Raw genomic sequence first — 23830 nt, 5'->3', positions numbered from 1 at the left:
TTTCCACTATGTTAACCCTATAAATACCCAATGTTTTTAACTACCCATATTAAAAGTGTTATTTAAAGTATCCCATCCCAATTTTAACCCCTTAAATGCCAAATATTAATCAATCCCTTCCTACAATTCTTTATATTATATCCCAAATCCAATTTTCTGTATAAACTTATACTTAACCCAATCCTGTTGTAAAATCCTAAATTTTTAACCCCTTAAATACCCCTTAATTTGCATATATTTGAAAAATCATAACAATCAGAATGCAATTAAGCAATTGAAGCCTGGAATTAGGGTTAGGGTCTAACAGTTAGGGCTAGAGTGTTAGGGTTAGGGTTAGAGTCCTAGGGTTAGGGTTTTTAGGATTAGGGTTAGGGTCCTAGGGTTAGGGTTAGGTTTAGAGTCTTAGGGTTAGGGTTAGGGTCCTAGGGTTAGGGTTAGGGTTAGGGTTAGGTTAGGGTTAGGGTTAGGGTTAGGGTTAGGGTTAGGATAGGGGAACTGATCCCGCCCCCGGTAGGGAGCAGGGTTAGGGTTAGGGTTAGGGTTAGGGTTAGGGTTAGGGTTAGGATAGGGGAACTGATCCCGCCCCCGGTAGGGAGCAGGGGTTGCTCTCGCTGTCCAACCCCTGTTTTGGTCCTGGTAGGGAGGACGGGGCCGTTGGCCTCGGCCACGTCGGACCACCGTCCACCCATCCTCAAAACCCCCCATATCCATGGGAGGTAAGTATTTGTAAATATGTATATATATCCAAACAAAAATAAAAGTAAAAAGTAAAAATAATATTTATTTATTTATCAGTGTATCTATTTATTATATATTTATTTATTTATTAAAGTATTTATGTATTTATTAATGTATTTATTTATTTATAATCGTAAATCAATGAAATAAGGAAGGTGTGTCCTGTAAATAAAACTAAATAAAAACTAAAGCGACGTTTCGACCTAATTAAGTCTTCTTCAGGCAATGGACACACTGAAAAACTCTACAACTGGCTCTTGGATAGCTGGCATGCATGTGTTCCCTTCTGAGGTCAGAGAGAGAATGAGCTTTCCCTGTTTCTCCGCCTCTTATATAGCCACAGCTCCTGTGCTCTGATTGGCTGCTCGAATTTGCCTGGAACTAAGTGGCATTGTAAGTTAGAAACAACATAATAAATTTATGTATGAACTCTTTTAAGTTAGTGGCATTGTAATTCAATCCTTATTTAAGTTTTTAATGAAATTGTTATTAATGTATTGATGTCTTTAATGAATTTATTTATTATTTTTTAATTTTTTAACCCCATGGCTTCCAAAATGAATTATATTGACCCCTATGATGCCCCAAATAAGAAACTGATGTAAAAAATTGTTCCGTAATCTCATGCTGGCCCAAAATTAATCTTTTTTGTGGTTATGTTGTCCGAAATAAATTGTTTGTAATATGAAGATGTCCGAAATGAATCCTTATAATTGTAAAAATGTCCCAAATGTCCCTCCATGCTTGTCCTAACCCGGAAAGTGATTTTTTAAAGTTGGCTTTATTTTTATTTTCACACCGGAAGTGATTTAAAAATGGTTTTATTCTGTACTTTCCCGCGGTAAGTAATTTTAAATGGTTTTACCCTTTATGTTCCCGCGGTAAGTGCTTTTTAAATGGTTTTTAATGTTTTTATTCACGCGGTAAGTTGTTTTAACAGGTTTTATTCTTTACTTTCCCGCGGTAAGTGATTAAAAATGGTTTTACCCTTTATGTTCACCCGGTAAGTCATCTTTAAATGGTTTATGCTTTTGTTTTAACCCGGTAAGTAATTTTAAAAATGGTTTTTATTTTTGTTTTCATCCGGTAAGTGGTTTTTAATTCTGTTTTAACCCGGTAAGTAATTTTTAAATGGTTTTTACTCCTATTACAATTTTCCCAAATGTCTTAAAAAATATTTTTTAATCACATATTCCCCAAAATGAATTATGTTGGTCCCAATAATTAATCTAATAAATGTGAAAATTAGGGTAATGGTTCCGGTTAGGTGTCTAGGCCAAATATTAGGGTTAATTCGGGTTGGAGCCTCGGATTAGGGTTAGATTAAGAGCTAAATAATTAGGGTTAGAGTTTGGGTGGGATTAGGGTTAGAGTCAAATAATTAGGGTTAGGGTTAAGGTTTGGGCTGGGTTAGGGTTAGAGCCAAATAATTAGGGTTAGGGTTAGGGGTTGGGTTAGGGTTAGAGCCAAATAATTAGGGTTAGGGTTAGGGTTTGGGTTAGGGTTAGAGCCAAATAATTAGGGTTAGGGTTAGGGGTTGGGTTAGGGTTAGGGCCAAATAATTAGGGTTAGGGTTAGGGGTTGGGTTAGGGTTAGAGCCAAATAATTAGGGTTAGGGTTAGGGGTTGGGTTAGGGTTAGAGCCAAATAATTAGGGTTAGGGTTAGGGGTTGGGTTAGGGTTAGGGTTAGGGTTAGGGTTAGGGTTAGGGTTAGGGTTAGGTTAGGGTTAGGGTTAGGGTTAGGGTTAGGGTTAGGGGTGAGAAGTTTGGATGGCGACGCGCCGTGAGGCGCGGCAGCCATCAGTGCACTCTCCATGCCACCTCTCCCTGTCCGAGGCGACTCAGCAACTCCTGTAGGTTATGAATTACCCTTATCCACCATATAAACACCTGTAATTGGTTTTATTGTTTTCCCTGTATTGGGATACCGTATGAACTCACCTGATGAGCTTATAACCTTATTTATTGGTTTTATTGTTTTTTTTAAATTTTATTATTTTCTATTTTTTGCCCTATATTGGGATGAGATCTCATTTGGTTTATATCCTATGTGGACTAAGTCCTAATTGTGAGACACATCCTCAGCAGTGGACCCCAGGATCACAGGGTGTTTCGGCCATTTCTCACTGTATTATTTTCTATTTTTTGCCCTATATTGGGATGAGATCTCATTTGGTTTATATCCTATGTGGACTAAGTCCTAATTGTGAGACACATCCTCAGCAGTGGACCCCAGGATCACAGGGTGTTTCGGCCATTTCTCACTGGACACCCTCACCTGAGGAGAGGCCCAGCCAGGGTTGATCAAATCCTGGTGTGTGTCCCAAGCCAATTGGGTTATTTTGGTGTATTTTATTTATCTTCCTAGATTTGATCATTTATTATTTTATTTCATATTGTTTTTATTATTCATAGTATTTAGTTTGTTGTTTCTTTATTTTATTATTTCTTTAATTAGATTTAAGAATTATAATGCCTTAAATAGGAATTTTCCAAATAAACATTGAAACTGCTTTAGAGAGAGATGGTACACTCTGCTGGACAAGGATGGTCCTACATCAGGAGGGCATATATACATAGACTAATGTCTGTCCCCCTGCTGGTCAGGGTTCATATCACTCCACACAAAATAAGCATATCCACAGTTGCAGATATTTATAGTTTATGCCCACAGTTGTAGACATTTATAGTTTATGTCCACAGTTGCAGACATTTATATGTTTATATACACATATACAGACATTTGTCTGTTTATATCCACATTTACAGACATTTATGTGTTTCTATATACATAATGGGCTTAATGTTAATATCCACATATTGGATTTATGAAATATACAAATTTAGCTTACATCTTGCAGAAAATACATTACATTCATGAATATCATAAATAAATTTTTACTCACAAATGGATCTGTAGAAGGGATGTATTCTGTTCATCTCTCTGCCAAGCAGCATCTGTGCTTCATAAACCGCATAGCCCCAAATACTGCATTAAAAAGCCACCATAGGTAAACTACCTTTACATATCCTGCTACAAGTCTCACTCCTGGTGCAAATTATGTTTTGTCCCCCTGCTGGTTAAGGTTGGTATTACACCACATAAACAAATTGTGTTTGTCCCCCTGCTGGTTGAAGTTGGTATTACACCACATAAACAAATTGTGTTTGTCCCCCTGCTGGTGGAGGTTGGTATTACACCACATAAAATAAGGTTTTTGATCCTGAATTGGATTTGTTTTTAGATTTATATGTTTAGATTTATAATTGTGAGACATGTTAGGGTATTAAGCTCTAAAGTCTACGGACGTTACGGTTAGGGTTATAGTTAGGGCTATGCGGCAGGGTCCACAAACTTTAGGGTTAGAATTAGGGTTAGGGTTAGGCTGTAGAGTCCACAAATATTAGGGTTAGGGTTAGGATTAGGGTTAGGCACAAAAATATATACACCAAAATAGGGTTAGGGTTAGGGTTAGGGTTAGGGTTAGGGCTAGGGTTAGGCTGTAGGGTCCACAAATATTAGGGTTAGGGTTAGGGTTAGGGTTAGGTTATAAGCTCTACCTACCTTAGACCAATGGTGATGTAATCCTCCGTATGCTTGTCCTGGTGAAGTGATGGTGAGAGAACCATCTGATGGTGATAGAACCATCGGTTTTCTTCTTGATGGTGATAGAACCATCCGTCTCCATGGCCTGGCAGTGTGATGGTGAGAGAACCATCGTCTGCCTGATCCGTAGGCCAACACGTGGAATTGGTGCAGATTGACCTATCGACAGTGAGAAGCAGAGCCGAACCCGGCGGGAAAGATGCAGGATCTGGCGGGTTAGGGGTGAGAAGTTTGGATGGCGACGCGCCGTGAGGCGCGGCAGCCATCAGTGCACTCTCCATGCCACCTCTCCCTGTCCGAGGCGACTCAGCAACTCCTGTAGGTTATGAATTACCCTTATCCACCATATAAACACCTGTAATTGGTTTTATTGTTTTCCCTGTATTGGGATACCGTATGAACTCACCTGATGAGCTTATAACCTTATTTATTGGTTTTATTGTTTTTTTTAAATTTTATTATTTTCTATTTTTTGCCCTATATTGGGATGAGATCTCATTTGGTTTATATCCTATGTGGACTAAGTCCTAATTGTGAGACACATCCTCAGCAGTGGACCCCAGGATCACAGGGTGTTTCGGCCATTTCTCACTGTATTATTTTCTATTTTTTGCCCTATATTGGGATGAGATCTCATTTGGTTTATATCCTATGTGGACTAAGTCCTAATTGTGAGACACATCCTCAGCAGTGGACCCCAGGATCACAGGGTGTTTCGGCCATTTCTCACTGGACACCCTCACCTGAGGAGAGGCCCAGCCAGGGTTGATCAAATCCTGGTGTGTGTCCCAAGCCAATTGGGTTATTTTGGTGTATTTTATTTATCTTCCTAGATTTGATCATTTATTATTTTATTTCATATTGTTTTTATTATTCATAGTATTTAGTTTGTTGTTTCTTTATTTTATTATTTCTTTAATTAGATTTAAGAATTATAATGCCTTAAATAGGAATTTTCCAAATAAACATTGAAACTGCTTTAGAGAGAGATGGTACACTCTGCTGGACAAGGATGGTCCTACATCAGGAGGGCATATATACATAGACTAATGTCTGTCCCCCTGCTGGTCAGGGTTCATATCACTCCACACAAAATAAGCATATCCACAGTTGCAGATATTTATAGTTTATGCCCACAGTTGTAGACATTTATAGTTTATGTCCACAGTTGCAGACATTTATATGTTTATATACACATATACAGACATTTGTCTGTTTATATCCACATTTACAGACATTTATGTGTTTCTATATACATAATGGGCTTAATGTTAATATCCACATATTGGATTTATGAAATATACAAATTTAGCTTACATCTTGCAGAAAATACATTACATTCATGAATATCATAAATAAATTTTTACTCACAAATGGATCTGTAGAAGGGATGTATTCTGTTCATCTCTCTGCCAAGCAGCATCTGTGCTTCATAAACCGCATAGCCCCAAATACTGCATTAAAAAGCCACCATAGGTAAACTACCTTTACATATCCTGCTACAAGTCTCACTCCTGGTGCAAATTATGTTTTGTCCCCCTGCTGGTTAAGGTTGGTATTACACCACATAAACAAATTGTGTTTGTCCCCCTGCTGGTTGAAGTTGGTATTACACCACATAAACAAATTGTGTTTGTCCCCCTGCTGGTGGAGGTTGGTATTACACCACATAAAATAAGGTTTTTGATCCTGAATTGGATTTGTTTTTAGATTTATATGTTTAGATTTATAATTGTGAGACATGTTAGGGTATTAAGCTCTAAAGTCTACGGACGTTACGGTTAGGGTTATAGTTAGGGCTATGCGGCAGGGTCCACAAACTTTAGGGTTAGAATTAGGGTTAGGGTTAGGCTGTAGAGTCCACAAATATTAGGGTTAGGGTTAGGATTAGGGTTAGGCACAAAAATATATACACCAAAATAGGGTTAGGGTTAGGGTTAGGGTTAGGGTTAGGGCTAGGGTTAGGCTGTAGGGTCCACAAATATTAGGGTTAGGGTTAGGGTTAGGGTTAGGTTATAAGCTCTACCTACCTTAGACCAATGGTGATGTAATCCTCCGTATGCTTGTCCTGGTGAAGTGATGGTGAGAGAACCATCTGATGGTGATAGAACCATCGGTTTTCTTCTTGATGGTGATAGAACCATCCGTCTCCATGGCCTGGCAGTGTGATGGTGAGAGAACCATCGTCTGCCTGATCCGTAGGCCAACACGTGGAATTGGTGCAGATTGACCTATCGACAGTGAGAAGCAGAGCCGAACCCGGCGGGAAAGATGCAGGATCTGGCGGGTTAGGGGTGAGAAGTTTGGATGGCGACGCGCCGTGAGGCGCGGCAGCCATCAGTGCACTCTCCATGCCACCTCTCCCTGTCCGAGGCGACTCAGCAACTCCTGTAGGTTATGAATTACCCTTATCCACCATATAAACACCTGTAATTGGTTTTATTGTTTTCCCTGTATTGGGATACCGTATGAACTCACCTGATGAGCTTATAACCTTATTTATTGGTTTTATTGTTTTTTTTAAATTTTATTATTTTCTATTTTTTGCCCTATATTGGGATGAGATCTCATTTGGTTTATATCCTATGTGGACTAAGTCCTAATTGTGAGACACATCCTCAGCAGTGGACCCCAGGATCACAGGGTGTTTCGGCCATTTCTCACTGTATTATTTTCTATTTTTTGCCCTATATTGGGATGAGATCTCATTTGGTTTATATCCTATGTGGACTAAGTCCTAATTGTGAGACACATCCTCAGCAGTGGACCCCAGGATCACAGGGTGTTTCGGCCATTTCTCACTGGACACCCTCACCTGAGGAGAGGCCCAGCCAGGGTTGATCAAATCCTGGTGTGTGTCCCAAGCCAATTGGGTTATTTTGGTGTATTTTATTTATCTTCCTAGATTTGATCATTTATTATTTTATTTCATATTGTTTTTATTATTCATAGTATTTAGTTTGTTGTTTCTTTATTTTATTATTTCTTTAATTAGATTTAAGAATTATAATGCCTTAAATAGGAATTTTCCAAATAAACATTGAAACTGCTTTAGAGAGAGATGGTACACTCTGCTGGACAAGGATGGTCCTACATCAGGAGGGCATATATACATAGACTAATGTCTGTCCCCCTGCTGGTCAGGGTTCATATCACTCCACACAAAATAAGCATATCCACAGTTGCAGATATTTATAGTTTATGCCCACAGTTGTAGACATTTATAGTTTATGTCCACAGTTGCAGACATTTATATGTTTATATACACATATACAGACATTTGTCTGTTTATATCCACATTTACAGACATTTATGTGTTTCTATATACATAATGGGCTTAATGTTAATATCCACATATTGGATTTATGAAATATACAAATTTAGCTTACATCTTGCAGAAAATACATTACATTCATGAATATCATAAATAAATTTTTACTCACAAATGGATCTGTAGAAGGGATGTATTCTGTTCATCTCTCTGCCAAGCAGCATCTGTGCTTCATAAACCGCATAGCCCCAAATACTGCATTAAAAAGCCACCATAGGTAAACTACCTTTACATATCCTGCTACAAGTCTCACTCCTGGTGCAAATTATGTTTTGTCCCCCTGCTGGTTAAGGTTGGTATTACACCACATAAACAAATTGTGTTTGTCCCCCTGCTGGTTGAAGTTGGTATTACACCACATAAACAAATTGTGTTTGTCCCCCTGCTGGTGGAGGTTGGTATTACACCACATAAAATAAGGTTTTTGATCCTGAATTGGATTTGTTTTTAGATTTATATGTTTAGATTTATAATTGTGAGACATGTTAGGGTATTAAGCTCTAAAGTCTACGGACGTTACGGTTAGGGTTATAGTTAGGGCTATGCGGCAGGGTCCACAAACTTTAGGGTTAGAATTAGGGTTAGGGTTAGGCTGTAGAGTCCACAAATATTAGGGTTAGGGTTAGGATTAGGGTTAGGCACAAAAATATATACACCAAAATAGGGTTAGGGTTAGGGTTAGGGTTAGGGTTAGGGCTAGGGTTAGGCTGTAGGGTCCACAAATATTAGGGTTAGGGTTAGGGTTAGGGTTAGGTTATAAGCTCTACCTACCTTAGACCAATGGTGATGTAATCCTCCGTATGCTTGTCCTGGTGAAGTGATGGTGAGAGAACCATCTGATGGTGATAGAACCATCGGTTTTCTTCTTGATGGTGATAGAACCATCCGTCTCCATGGCCTGGCAGTGTGATGGTGAGAGAACCATCGTCTGCCTGATCCGTAGGCCAACACGTGGAATTGGTGCAGATTGACCTATCGACAGTGAGAAGCAGAGCCGAACCCGGCGGGAAAGATGCAGGATCTGGCGGGTTAGGGGTGAGAAGTTTGGATGGCGACGCGCCGTGAGGCGCGGCAGCCATCAGTGCACTCTCCATGCCACCTCTCCCTGTCCGAGGCGACTCAGCAACTCCTGTAGGTTATGAATTACCCTTATCCACCATATAAACACCTGTAATTGGTTTTATTGTTTTCCCTGTATTGGGATACCGTATGAACTCACCTGATGAGCTTATAACCTTATTTATTGGTTAGGGTTAGGGTTAGGGTTAGGGTTAGGGTTAGGGTTAGGGTTAGGGTTAGGTATTTGTGTTATCTCGATGACACTCCCCGCTTCGTCCGACGACTGGGCAGTTAAGGAGAGCCAAAGGCAGTGCACTGGCCGTCTCAATTGGATCCACAGTCTGGTCACTTCCTACCCCCTTTAAACTAGAATTAGGATTAGTCTATTTTTCTCTAGTTGTCATTCTGCTTGCCGATGTCTGAGAGGGATAGAGTAAGGAGGATGAGAGAGGTAGAGTAAGGAGGATGAGAGAGGTAGAGTAAGGAGAGGCCGCCCGTCAGGACTGAGAACTCTCCCCCGCCCGACAGGGCTTGTGACTCTACCTCCCCCCACTCCCTCATATACATGGATATACATGAGGGAAGGAAGGGAGAAGAGAGATAGATAGAATATATATTGTGTCTAGTTATCATTATGTTTGCTAATGTCTGTTTTCCATAACTTACCCTATATTGGATGTTATTTCCTTGTATTCTTCTTGGATTGTAGTATCAGTGTTTTAGCATTTCCCTTGTTTATGGGATATTTTGGTTGATTTCTTCTTTTGCTTTTTTCCGTTTTTCATGTTTTTCTTATATTGGATGTCATTCCCTTGTATACATCCTGGATTGCAGTAACATTGTTTTATTATTTCCCCTGTTTCTGGGATATTTTGGTTGGTATTTGTGTTATCTCGATGACACTCCCTGCTTCGTCCGACGACTGGGCAGTTAAGGAGAGCCAAAGGCAGTGCACTGGCCGTCTCAATTGGATCCACAGTCTGGTCACTTCCTACCCCCTTTAAACTAGAATTAGGATTAGTCTATTTTTCTCTAGTTGTCATTCTGCTTGCCGATGTCTGAGAGGGATAGAGTAAGGAGGATGAGAGAGGTATTTGTGTTATCTCGATGACACTCCCTGCTTCGTCCGACGACTGGGCAGTTAAGGAGAGCCAAAGGCAGTGCACTGGCCGTCTCAATTGGATCCACAGTCTGGTCACTTCCTACCCCCTTTAAACTAGAATTAGGATTAGTCTATTTTTCTCTAGTTGTCATTCTGCTTGCCGATGTCTGAGAGGGATAGAGTAAGGAGGATGAGAGAGGTAGAGTAAGGAGGATGAGAGAGGTAGAGTAAGGAGAGGCCGCCCGTCAGGACTGAGAACTCTCCCCCGCCCGACAGGGCTTGTGACTCTACCTCCCCCCACTCCCTCATATACATGGATATACATGAGGGAAGGAAGGGAGAAGAGAGATAGATAGAATATATATTGTGTCTAGTTATCATTATGTTTGCTAATGTCTGTTTTCCATAACTTACCCTATATTGGATGTTATTTCCTTGTATTCTTCTTGGATTGTAGTATCAGTGTTTTAGCATTTCCCTTGTTTATGGGATATTTTGGTTGATTTCTTCTTTTGCTTTTTTCCTGTTTTTCATGTTTTTCTTATATTGGATGTCATTCCCTTGTATACATCCTGGATTGCAGTAACATTGTTTTATTATTTCCCCTGTTTCAGGGATATTTTGGTTGGTTTCTTCTTTTGTTTTTCATGTTTTTCTTATGTTGGATGTCATTCCCTTGTATACATCTTGGATTGTAGTAACATTGTTTTATTCTTTCCCCTGTTTCTGGGATATTCTAGTTGGTTAGGGTTAGGGTTAGGGTTAGGGTTAGGGTTAGGGTTAGGGTTAGGGTTAGGGTTAGGGTTAGGAAGTTTTTTGATGGCAGAGCGCCGTGAGGCGCGATGCCATCGATGCACTCTCCATGACATCACCCCCCCGGAGACGGCTCCACGGGCCCCGCAAAGTCAGAATCCCCCCCATATATATATACAACCAGAAATAACAATAACCTGGAACGGTTTTGATGAAAGACATTCTGAAAAATTACAATAAATAAGAATTTGAAATAATGAACTTTGAACTGGTATATTTACATAGAGAAACATGTTATTTACAAAAATTATGAATTTATATAAAAATTTCAATATATACATTTTAAACACCATATATTTGGTTAATTATGTACATTTGTAAAAGAAAGAGAACACAAAAATGAGGTTGGTTAACTATTTACAATTCTTTAGAAATTAATATATACATATACATACATATATATACACAAGCTTGACAATGGCCTGTAAAATGTTTCAGCAGGTTGTTAATTATGCCCAATTTTTGTGAGTGGGAATATGGGGTTAATCATTATGTTTTGGAGGTCAAGGGGTCATGGTAGAGCTGGGGTCTTGGATAGGTTTTAGTTAGGGGTGGTGGGGTTAGAGGTCAAAGTCAAGGGGTTAGGGTTGGCGTGTAGCCCCTGAGTCGTTAGGGTTGAGATGTCTGGGTAGGGTTAGTCCTCATATGGGGGTCTCGTTAGGGTTAGGGGTCAAGGGGTTAGGGTTAGTCCTCATATGGGGGTCTCGTTAGGGTTAGGGGTCAAGGGGTTAGGGTTAGTCCTGAAATGGGGGTCTCGTTAGGGTTAGGGGTCAAAGGTCAAGGGGTTAGGGTTAGGCGTGTACCCCCTGAGTCCTTAGGGTTAGGGTTAGGGTCTCTGGTTAGGGTTAGTCCTGAAATGGGGGTCTCGTTAGGGTTAGGGGTCAAAGGTCAAGGGGTTAGGGTTAGGCGTGTACCCCCTGAGTCTTTAGGGTTAGGGTTGGGGTCTCTGGTTAGGGTTAGTCCTGAAATGGGGGTCTCGTTAGGGTTAGGGGTCAAAGGTCAAAGGGTTAGGGTTAGGCGTATAGCCCCTGAGTCTTTAGGATTAGGGTTGGGGTCTCTGGGTGGGGTTAGTCCTCATATGGGGGTCTCGCTAAAGTCAGGGGTCAAAGGTCAAGGGGTTAGGGTTAGGGGTATAGTCCCTGAGTCAATAGGGTAAGGGTTAAAGTCTCTGGGTAGGGTTAGTCCTCGAATGGGGGTCTCGTTTAAGTCTAATATTATGAATATTTGGAATTTTATGCTCTGAAATAAATCCTCTCATTGAGGCCCCTGGGGAAAATAGTATCTAATTTGTTAACCCAATCCCTTTCAGCTCTCCTCCTCTGTGACCTGGACCAGTGAGGATTGCACTCGAGCACTAGAGCCTGGACCGAGGCCCACCCGTGGGCCACAAAGTGCTGTACTATGTGTCTGTCAATATGTTTTTGTGTTTTAATATTGGATTTGTGGCATGCAAATCTGGTATTGATGGAGAGCCCAGTCTCTCCTACATATCTGAGGCCACAACTGATGCAGGTGATGAGGTATATACAGTTTTTGGTCCTGATGCTGGCTGTTTGGGCAGTCTGAAATATTTTCTGTTTTGAAAAATCATAGACCCATTTAATTTGTTTAAAATAATCATGCTCAGTGTTCCTCTTTTTTTGTTTTAGGGGTTAGGGTTAGGGTTAGGGTTAGGGTTAGGGTTAGGGTTAGGTTATAGGGATAAATACGTCCTTTGAGGGGCCCCTCAAGAATGTTTTTGCCAATAACTCCGGATAGGAATGTCCTATCATCATAGAACCAAGTTCCCTGGATTCCTTGGCCCCAGACCTTTCCAATGGTGTTAGGGTTAGGGTTAGGGTTAGGGTTAGGGTTAGGGGTTAGGGTTAGGGGTTAGGGTTAGGGTTAGGTTATAGGGATAAGGGTTAGGGTTAGGGTTAGGGTTAGGGTTAGGGTTAGGGTTCAGTTAGGGTTAGGGTTAGGGTTAGGGTTAGGGTTAGGGTTAGGGTTAGGTTATAGGGATAAATAGGGTTAGGGTTAGGGTTAGGGTTAGGGTTAGGGTTAGGGTTAGGTTATAGGGATAAATACGTCCTTTGAGGGGCCCCTCAAGAATGTTTTTGCCAATAACTCCGGATAGGAATGTCCTATCATCATAGAACCAAGTTCCCTGGATTCCTTGGCCCCAGACCTTTCCAATGGTGTTAGGGTTAGGGTTAGGGTTAGGGTTAGGGTTAGGGGTTAGGGTTAGGGGTTAGGGTTAGGGTTAGGTTATAGGGATAAGGGTTAGGGTTAGGGTTAGGGTTAGGGTTAGGGTTAGGGTTCAGTTAGGGTTAGGGTTAGGGTTAGGGTTAGGGTTAGGGTTAGGGTTAGGTTATAGGGATAAATACGTCCTTTGAGGGGCCCCTCAAGAATGTTTTTGCCAATAACTCCGGATAGGAATGTCCTATCATCATAGAACCAAGTTCCCTGGATTCCTTGGCCCCAGACCTTTCCAATGGTGTTAGGGTTAGGGTTAGGGTTAGGGTTAGGGTTAGGGGTTAGGGTTAGGGGTTAGGGTTAGGGTTAGGTTATAGGGATAAGGGTTAGGGTTAGGGTTAGGGTTAGGGTTAGGGTTAGGGTTCAGTTAGGGTTAGGGTTAGGGTTAGGGTTAGGGTTAGGGTTAGGTTATAGGGATAAATAGGGTTAGGGTTAGGGTTAGGGTTAGGGTTAGGGTTAGGGTTAGGTTATAGGGATAAATACGTCCTTTGAGGGGCCCCTCAAGAATGTTTTTGCCAATAACTCCGGATAGGAATGTCCTATCATCATAGAACCAAGTTCCCTGGATTCCTTGGCCCCAGACCTTTCCAATGGTGTTAGGGTTAGGGTTAGGGTTAGGGTTAGGGTTAGGGGTTAGGGTTAGGGGTTAGGGTTAGGGTTAGGTTATAGGGATAAGGGTTAGGGTTAGGGTTAGGGTTAGGGTTAGGGTTAGGGTTCAGTTAGGGTTAGGGTTAGGGTTAGGGTTAGGGTTAGGGTTAGGTTATAGGGATAAATAGGGTTAGGGTTAGGGTTAGGGTTAGGGTTAGGGTTAGGGTTAGGTTATAGGGATAAATACGTCCTTTGAGGGGCCCCTCAAGAATGTTTTTGCCAATAACTCCGGATAGGAATGTCCTATCATCATAGAACCAAGTTCCCTGGATTCCTTGGCCCCAGACCTTTCCAATGGTGTTAGGGTTAGGGTTAGGGTTAGGGTTAGGGTTAGGGGTTAGGGTTAGGGGTTAGGGTTAGGGTTAGGTTATAGGGATAAGGGTTAGGGTTAGGGTTAGGGTTAGGGTTAGGGTTAGGGTTCAGTTAGGGTTAGGGTTAGGGTTAGGGTTAGGGTTAGGGTTAGGTTATAGGGATAAATACGTCCTTTGAGGGGCCCCTCAAGAATGTTTTTGCCAATAACTCCGGATAGGAATGTCCTATCATCATAGAACCAAGTTCCCTGGATTCCTTGGCCCCAGACCTTTCCAATGGTGTTAGGGTTAGGGTTAGGGTTAGGGTTAGGGTTAGGGGTTAGGGTTAGGGGTTAGGGTTAGGGTTAGGTTATAGGGATAAGGGTTAGGGTTAGGGTTAGGGTTAGGGTTAGGGTTAGGGTTCAGTTAGGGTTAGGGTTAGGGTTAGGGTTAGGGTTAGGGTTAGGTTATAGGGATAAATAGGGTTAGGGTTAGGGTTAGGGTTAGGGTTAGGGTTAGGGTTAGGGTTAGGTTATAGGGATAAATACGTCCTTTGAGGGGCCCCTCAAGAATGTTTTTGCCAATAACTCCGGATAGGAATGTCCTATCATCATAGAACCAAGTTCCCTGGATTCCTTGGCCCCAGACCTTTCCAATGGTGTTAGGGTTAGGGTTAGGGTTAGGGTTAGGGTTAGGGGTTAGGGTTAGGGGTTAGGGTTAGGGTTAGGTTATAGGGATAAGGGTTAGGGTTAGGGTTAGGGTTAGGGTTAGGGTTAGGGTTCAGTTAGGGTTAGGGTTAGGGTTAGGGTTAGGGTTAGGGTTAGGGTTAGGTTATAGGGATAAATACGTCCTTTGAGGGGCCCCTCAAGAATGTTTTTGCCAATAACTCCGGATAGGAATGTCCTATCATCATAGAACCAAGTTCCCTGGATTCCTTGGCCCCAGACCTTTCCAATGGTGTTAGGGTTAGGGTTAGGGTTAGGGTTAGGGTTAGGGGTTAGGGTTAGGGGTTAGGGTTAGGGTTAGGTTATAGGGATAAGGGTTAGGGTTAGGGTTAGGGTTAGGGTTAGGGTTAGGGTTCAGTTAGGGTTAGGGTTAGGGTTAGGGTTAGGGTTAGGGTTAGGGTTAGGTTATAGGGATAAATAGGGTTAGGGTTAGGGTTAGGGTTAGGGTTAGGGTTAGGGTTAGGTTATAGGGATAAATACGTCCTTTGAGGGGCCCCTCAAGAATGTTTTTGCCAATAACTCCGGATAGGAATGTCCTATCATCATAGAACCAAGTTCCCTGGATTCCTTGGCCCCAGACCTTTCCAATGGTGTTAGGGTTAGGGTTAGGGTTAGGGTTAGGGTTAGGGGTTAGGGTTAGGGGTTAGGGTTAGGGTTAGGTTATAGGGATAAGGGTTAGGGTTAGGGTTAGGGTTAGGGTTAGGGTTAGGGTTCAGTTAGGGTTAGGGTTAGGGTTAGGGTTAGGGTTAGGGTTAGGTTATAGGGATAAATACGTCCTTTGAGGGGCCCCTCAAGAATGTTTTTGCCAATAACTCCGGATAGGAATGTCCTATCATCATAGAACCAAGTTCCCTGGATTCCTTGGCCCCAGACCTTTCCAATGGTGTTAGGGTTAGGGTTAGGGTTAGGGTTAGGGTTAGGGGTTAGGGTTAGGGGTTAGGGTTAGGGTTAGGTTATAGGGATAAGGGTTAGGGTTAGGGTTAGGGTTAGGGTTAGGGTTAGGGTTCAGTTAGGGTTAGGGTTAGGGTTAGGGTTAGGGTTAGGGTTAGGTTATAGGGATAAATAGGGTTAGGGTTAGGGTTAGGGTTAGGGTTAGGGTTAGGGTTAGGGTTAGGGTATAGGGATAAATACGTCCTTTGAGGGGCCCCTCAAGAATGTTTTTGCCAATAACTCCGGATAGGAATGTCCTATCATCATAGAACCAAGTTCCCTGGATTCCTTGGCCCCAGACCTTTCCAATGGTGTTAGGGTTAGGGTTAGGGTTAGGGTTAGGGTTAGGGGTTAGGGTTAGGGGTTAGGGTTAGGGTTAGGTTATAGGGATAAGGGTTAGGGTTAGGGTTAGGGTTAGGGTTAGGGTTAGGGTTCAGTTAGGGTTAGGGTTAGGGTTAGGGTTAGGGTTAGGGTTAGGGTTAGGTTATAGGGATAAATACGTCCTTTGAGGGGCCCCTCAAGAATGTTTTTGCCAATAACTCCGGATAGGAATGTCCTATCATCATAGAACCAAGTTCCCTGGATTCCTTGGCCCCAGACCTTTCCAATGGTGTTAGGGTTAGGGTTAGGGTTAGGGTTAGGGTTAGGGGTTAGGGTTAGGGGTTAGGGTTAGGGTTAGGTTATAGGGATAAGGGTTAGGGTTAGGGTTAGGGTTAGGGTTAGGGTTAGGGTTCAGTTAGGGTTAGGGTTAGGGTTAGGGTTAGGGTTAGGGTTAGGGTTAGGTTATAGGGATAAATAGGGTTAGGGTTAGGGTTAGGGTTAGGGTTAGGGTTAGGGTTAGGTTATAGGGATAAATACGTCCTTTGAGGGGCCCCTCAAGAATGTTTTTGCCAATAACTCCGGATAGGAATGTCCTATCATCATAGAACCAAGTTCCCTGGATTCCTTGGCCCCAGACCTTTCCAATGGTGTTAGGGTTAGGGTTAGGGTTAGGGTTAGGGTTAGGGGTTAGGGTTAGGGGTTAGGGTTAGGGTTAGGTTATAGGGATAAGGGTTAGGGTTAGGGTTAGGGTTAGGGTTAGGGTTAGGGTTCAGTTAGGGTTAGGGTTAGGGTTAGGGTTAGGGTTAGGGTTAGGTTATAGGGATAAATACGTCCTTTGAGGGGCCCCTCAAGAATGTTTTTGCCAATAACTCCGGATAGGAATGTCCTATCATCATAGAACCAAGTTCCCTGGATTCCTTGGCCCCAGACCTTTCCAATGGTGTTAGGGTTAGGGTTAGGGTTAGGGTTAGGGTTAGGGGTTAGGGTTAGGGGTTAGGGTTAGGGTTAGGTTATAGGGATAAGGGTTAGGGTTAGGGTTAGGGTTAGGGTTAGGGTTCAGTTAGGGTTAGGGTTAGGGTTAGGGTTAGGGTTAGGGTTAGGTTATAGGGATAAATAGGGTTAGGGTTAGGGTTAGGGTTAGGGTTAGGGTTAGGGTTAGGGTTAGGTTATAGGGATAAATACGTCCTTTGAGGGGCCCCTCAAGAATGTTTTTGCCAATAACTCCGGATAGGAATGTCCTATCATCATAGAACCAAGTTCCCTGGATTCCTTGGCCCCAGACCTTTCCAATGGTGTTAGGGTTAGGGTTAGGGTTAGGGTTAGGGTTAGGGGTTAGGGTTAGGGGTTAGGGTTAGGGTTAGGTTATAGGGATAAGGGTTAGGGTTAGGGTTAGGGTTAGGGTTAGGGTTAGGGTTCAGTTAGGGTTAGGGTTAGGGTTAGGGTTAGGGTTAGGGTTAGGGTTAGGTTATAGGGATAAATACGTCCTTTGAGGGGCCCCTCAAGAATGTTTTTGCCAATAACTCCGGATAGGAATGTCCTATCATCATAGAACCAAGTTCCCTGGATTCCTTGGCCCCAGACCTTTCCAATGGTGTTAGGGTTAGGGTTAGGGTTAGGGTTAGGGTTAGGGGTTAGGGTTAGGGGTTAGGGTTAGGGTTAGGTTATAGGGATAAGGGTTAGGGTTAGGGTTAGGGTTAGGGTTAGGGTTAGGGTTCAGTTAGGGTTAGGGTTAGGGTTAGGGTTAGGGTTAGGGTTAGGGTTAGGTTATAGGGATAAATAGGGTTAGGGTTAGGGTTAGGGTTAGGGTTAGGGTTAGGGTTAGGTTATAGGGATAAATACGTCCTTTGAGGGGCCCCTCAAGAATGTTTTTGCCAATAACTCCGGATAGGAATGTCCTATCATCATAGAACCAAGTTCCCTGGATTCCTTGGCCCCAGACCTTTCCAATGGTGTTAGGGTTAGGGTTAGGGTTAGGGTTAGGGTTAGGGGTTAGGGTTAGGGGTTAGGGTTAGGGTTAGGTTATAGGGATAAGGGTTAGGGTTAGGGTTAGGGTTAGGGTTAGGGTTAGGGTTCAGTTAGGGTTAGGGTTAGGGTTAGGGTTAGGGTTAGGGTTAGGGTTAGGTTATAGGGATAAATACGTCCTTTGAGGGGCCCCTCAAGAATGTTTTTGCCAATAACTCCGGATAGGAATGTCCTATCATCATAGAACCAAGTTCCCTGGATTCCTTGGCCCCAGACCTTTCCAATGGTGTTAGGGTTAGGGTTAGGGTTAGGGTTAGGGTTAGGGGTTAGGGTTAGGGGTTAGGGTTAGGGTTAGGTTATAGGGATAAGGGTTAGGGTTAGGGTTAGGGTTAGGGTTAGGGTTAGGGTTCAGTTAGGGTTAGGGTTAGGGTTAGGGTTAGGGTTAGGGTTAGGTTATAGGGATAAATAGGGTTAGGGTTAGGGTTAGGGTTAGGGTTAGGGTTAGGGTTAGGGTTAGGTTATAGGGATAAATACGTCCTTTGAGGGGCCCCTCAAGAATGTTTTTGCCAATAACTCCGGATAGGAATGTCCTATCATCATAGAACCAAGTTCCCTGGATTCCTTGGCCCCAGACCTTTCCAATGGTGTTAGGGTTAGGGTTAGGGTTAGGGTTAGGGTTAGGGGTTAGGGTTAGGGGTTAGGGTTAGGGTTAGGTTATAGGGATAAGGGTTAGGGTTAGGGTTAGGGTTAGGGTTAGGGTTAGGGTTCAGTTAGGGTTAGGGTTAGGGTTAGGGTTAGGGTTAGGGTTAGGGTTAGGTTATAGGGATAAATACGTCCTTTGAGGGGCCCCTCAAGAATGTTTTTGCCAATAACTCCGGATAGGAATGTCCTATCATCATAGAACCAAGTTCCCTGGATTCCTTGGCCCCAGACCTTTCCAATGGTGTTAGGGTTAGGGTTAGGGTTAGGGTTAGGGTTAGGGGTTAGGGTTAGGGGTTAGGGTTAGGGTTAGGTTATAGGGATAAGGGTTAGGGTTAGGGTTAGGGTTAGGGTTAGGGTTAGGGTTCAGTTAGGGTTAGGGTTAGGGTTAGGGTTAGGGTTAGGGTTAGGTTATAGGGATAAATAGGGTTAGGGTTAGGGTTAGGGTTAGGTTTTGTTTAGGTTATAGGGATAAATACGTCCTTTGAGGGGCCCCTCAAGAATGTTTTTGCCAATAACTCCGGATAGGAATGTCCTATCATCATAGAACCAAGTTCCCTGGATTCCTTGGCCCCAGACCTTTCCAATGGTGTTAGGGTTAGGGTTAGGGTTAGGGTTAGGGTTAGGGGTTAGGGTTAGGGGTTAGGGTTAGGGTTAGGTTATAGGGATAAGGGTTAGGGTTAGGGTTAGGGTTAGGGTTAGGGTTAGGGTTCAGTTAGGGTTAGGGTTAGGGTTAGGGTTAGGGTTAGGGTTAGGGTTAGGGTTAGGTTATAGGGATAAATACGTCCTTTGAGGGGCCCCTCAAGAATGTTTTTGCCAATAACTCCGGATAGGAATGTCCTATCATCATAGAACCAAGTTCCCTGGATTCCTTGGCCCCAGACCTTTCCAATGGTGTTAGGGTTAGGGTTAGGGTTAGGGTTAGGGTTAGGGGTTAGGGTTAGGGGTTAGGGTTAGGGTTAGGTTATAGGGATAAGGGTTAGGGTTAGGGTTAGGGTTAGGGTTAGGGTTAGGGTTCAGTTAGGGTTAGGGTTAGGGTTAGGGTTAGGGTTAGGGTTAGGGTTAGGTTATAGGGATAAATAGGGTTAGGGTTAGGGTTAGGGTTAGGGTTAGGGTTAGGGTTAGGTTATAGGGATAAATACGTCCTTTGAGGGGCCCCTCAAGAATGTTTTTGCCAATAACTCCGGATAGGAATGTCCTATCATCATAGAACCAAGTTCCCTGGATTCCTTGGCCCCAGACCTTTCCAATGGTGTTAGGGTTAGGGTTAGGGTTAGGGTTAGGGTTAGGGGTTAGGGTTAGGGGTTAGGGTTAGGGTTAGGTTATAGGGATAAGGGTTAGGGTTAGGGTTAGGGTTAGGGTTAGGGTTAGGGTTCAGTTAGGGTTAGGGTTAGGGTTAGGGTTAGGGTTAGGGTTAGGGTTAGGGTTAGGGGAATGAAGTTGGGTCCCCCTCCGATAGGAGGGGGCACGTGCGCGGTCCATCCCCCAGGACCTTCCGCCACCCTGATCCCCAGTGGGTTGATGGTTGCGGCGGCCCCTCCTGCCATACCGGACAACCGTCCACCCGTCCATCCTCTTGGTTTTTTAACAAAACCTATTTGGTTTTTAAAAAAACCTTTTTCTTCTTTTTTTTATTCTTTTTTTATGATTTTTTAAAAATATGAAATGAAAAATTATTAATAAACAACAAAAGAAGGTATGCCAAATCAAAATGAAAACAAAGACAACGTTTCGGCCCTTTTCGGGCCTTCCTCAGGTCTTGGCACACAAAAAACTAGAAGCACAGGCTGTCCAGGTCTCTCTCTAGCAGAGATGTTACCTCCTCGCTGGCCAGGCTCCGAATGAGCTCTGCCAAATGGACACCCCTATTTATAAGCTCTGACGAACCTAAAAAAATATATTTTTTGTAATGGCCTTAATTTATTTTCCCCAATTTAAACTATCTAAGTTTTGTTTTATTAAAAATGAGTTATTCCCCTCCTCGCGGTTAACTCGCGGTATTGCCAATTTTTAGTTTTTAATTGTTTTAAATTATATTTTTACTAAACCGTACTCGCGGTAAATATAAATTTATGTTTTTAACTGTTTTAAACTCAATTTTAACCCCTTAATTTCCAAAATAACCCATATCCCATGAATTTTAACCTCTTTTTATATATAATTTTAACCCTTACACCACTAATTGAGTATTTTCATGAAGTTATTTATATTTATATTAGTTATTTATTACCTCCACACTTTTAACCCTTCCAATACCCATATTATGATTAATCCCATCAATTTTAAAGCCTTTTTAACCCTTTTTAAACAAATATTATGAATTTTTTAATGAATTAGCTATGAATGATGACTTCCCTTAGTAAATAATGTTAACCCTTACATGCCCAATAAAATTAGAGTTAGGCTTTAGATGGGGATAGGTTTTTAGGGAAGAAAGTTAGGGTTAGGGGAGAACATCCAGGTTAGGGTTAAAACAGACTAGGGTTAGGTTTAGGGTTAGGGTTAACATTAGGATTAGGGTTAGGTTTATGACTAGGGTTAGGTTTAGGATTAGGGTTAGGTTTACGATTAGGGTTAGGATTAGGATTAGGGTTAGGTTTAGGATTAGGTTTAGGGTTAGGGTTAGGATTAGGGTTAGGGTTAGGATTAGGTTTAGGGTTAGGATTAGGGTTAGGGTTAGGATTAGGTTTAGGGTTAGGGTTAGGATTAGGGTTAGGGTTAGGATTAGGGTTAGGGTTAGGGTTAGGTTTAGGGTTGGGATTAGGGTTAGGATTGGGGTTAGGTTTAGGGTTAGGGTTAGGATTAGGGTTAGGATTAGGGCAACACACAATAAGTCAGGGTTAGGGGTAGAAAACAAATGGCTGGGGTAAGGGGTCCAGTTGGGGCAAACCACTCTCTAATTTCTCTTAATATTTAAACCAAGTGGATCCCTGGTACCCAATTTAAAGATCCACCGCCATTCGGCCTTCTTTCTCTCCAAATCCGACCAGAACTCATTCTTCTCCAAGCCTGCCATTCTAAGTGACGCTAAGCCGTGCATTACAAAATGTGAAACTAAAAGCGTGTCCATACGTTTTTTATGGGTAATGTTGTACCTCTGTTGATACATCCTAGTGGACAGATCATTTTTGGTCTCACCCACATACTTTTTTCCGCACTTTGAACAAAAAATCAAATAAACACAGTTTTTTGTGCGTGTGGTGAAACTCTGTACTATTTTAAAAATAGTCTTCTCTCTTGAGTCTTTAACAAAAGTCAATTTGACAAACTGGGACTCTAGCAACTGCGGTTTGTCCCGGCGCAATGAGGGCAACTTAGCCCGTATCAAAAGATCCGCCAAGTTTCTGTTCCTCCTGTGTGCAGCAATGACACTTGAAGACTCCAATAAATTTGTCACCCCCAAGGTAGAAGCAAAATTGTCCTTAAACTTCCTGGTAAGTAACACATTATTAGAGGAATAAGTTGTCACTAGGGGAATTAAATTGCCCCGCTCTCTATCCCGCACTTCCCGGAAGGACTTGAAACACTTCCTTAAAAAGGATCTACAATAGCCCCTTCTCCGAAGGGCCTTGAAGAGGATACCCACTGCCTCCAAAAAGTCTTCCTGTCTTGTACAAATCCGATGAAATCGGAGAAGTTGTGACTTCACAATTCCCCGGAAGGTATGTCTGGGATGAAAACTCCCTTTATGCAACAAGGCATGGGTATCCGTGACCTTAAAGAACACCTTTAAATCCAATGTATTTGTATTAGCAAAATTTGGCCCCTTATAAATTGTTGTATCCAGAAAATCAATAGTGTCCTTTTTCAATATTGCCTTTAGTTTAATTGATGAATTATGTAAATTTAGTGTCTTGACAAACTGATCAAATTCCAATTCAGACCCCGTCCAAATACCCCAAATATCGTCAAGATAACGACAATAGTATGCCGGTGCCTTTTCGCATCTGGCAAGGGCCTCCTCCTCCCAGAAGGCCATGAAGATATTGGCGTAGGCGGGGGCAAATCTTTTTCCCATCGCTGTACCCTTTGTCTGTAAATAAAATTGGCCATCAAATACAAAATCATTTCTCGTTAGGTTAATTTTCAATAGCTCTAATAATTCCTCATCTGGCCTAGTCGGGTCAGGGTACTTCTCAAATATCTTCCTAATACAGGCTATGCCCTCTTGGATGGGAATATTGGTGTAAAGCGCCTCCACGTCCATAGAAAAGAAATAAAAGTCGGAGGGAATTCTCAATTTATGAATCAAATCAACAAAATGATAGGTGTCCTTAATGTAAGATGGGTGTCTGATTGAAAGGGGGGTCAAATAAAAATCCAGATACTCTGCTGTAAAATAAGTCTCACTATTACAATCCGATACGATTGGTCTACCTGGGGGAATTGCAAAGGGAACTGTCCACTTGTCTGGGTCCTTATGAATTTTGGGCAGGATGTAAAATCGTCTTTCTCTGGGTTCCATGTCTCCAATTAAATATTTTAGTTGTCTTGCATTAATGAATTTTTTTCTCTTCAATGATTTTAGGATTGTTCTGACCATTGGAATGGTGTCGGGGTAGATTGGTTTGTCTAATTTTTTATAGTACTCCAAATCCTTCAATTGCCGTTCTGCCTCAAACACATACTGGTCTCTACTCAAAACGACAACCGCTGATCCCTTATCGGCGGGCTTTATAACAATATTTTTTAACTCTTTTAACTCTTTTAAGGCTGTAGCTTCTTCCAATGAAATATTGAACTTCTCCTTCCTAGACCCAAAATGTCTTTTAAGGACTCTTTGATCCTGCTGGACTAAGGACTCCACTTCCGGTGGCAAATCCTCCCAAGAAGGAGACCAGTCTGAGGGTCCAGTGAAAGGTGGTTTCTCAGTATCTACTGAATCCTTAAAGTACACCGCCAATTTCACTCTCCTATGGTAATTTTGAATGTCCAATTGTAAATTTTCTTTTTTATATTTCCCTAGACCCAGCATCGGAATAAAAAATAACCCCCTACTTAGCAATTTCTGCTGAGGTCCTGTTAAAACAAAGTTCGGGGCCAGGACCACCACCTCCTGTGCCTGGAGGGAGTGTGAACCATCACCCCGGAACTGTCTCAGGTTCACGGGGCAGACAAGTTTAAATGGTTCATCCAATGGTTGAACATTGCCCTTGCTGCATCAGCTGTCCAGTGGAGCAGGTCATCTGCAACCTCAAAGTCGTCATCTGACAACAAGGGAATGAAAGGTTGGTTTCTTTCAATATACTCATTCAAGATCCTCAAATTTTCTTTCTCCTGTACAGGAAGGGCCCAGGAGAAGTTCAGAAGAGGCACATGAATTTCAGCATAAGGGAACCTAGCCTTGGTTGCCCTAACAGCTGCCTGCAG

At 42.5% G+C, this 23830-nt stretch overlaps 1 protein-coding gene across 1 annotated transcript in view; it reads left to right on the top strand.

Annotated features, from left to right (window-relative positions):
- Window positions 1-23317, top strand: part of LOC131960449 (E3 SUMO-protein ligase ZBED1-like) — a 32526-nt gene extending 9209 nt beyond the window's left edge. The window contains exons 11-12 of the mRNA XM_059325677.1: window positions 641-716; window positions 23235-23317. Of these exons, the coding sequence (XP_059181660.1) occupies window positions 641-716; window positions 23235-23317 (159 nt within the window). The remainder of the gene's footprint in view (window positions 1-640; window positions 717-23234) is intronic.
- The last annotated feature ends 513 nt before the right edge of the window (window positions 23318-23830 follow it).

This window comes from Centropristis striata, chromosome 22 (genome assembly GCF_030273125.1).
Source record: "Centropristis striata isolate RG_2023a ecotype Rhode Island chromosome 22, C.striata_1.0, whole genome shotgun sequence".
In the NCBI taxonomy this organism is placed as follows: domain Eukaryota; kingdom Metazoa; phylum Chordata; class Actinopteri; order Perciformes; family Serranidae; genus Centropristis; species Centropristis striata.
The sequence above is the reverse complement of the archived record's forward strand: the minus strand, read 5'-3'. Positions and strand labels throughout refer to the sequence as shown.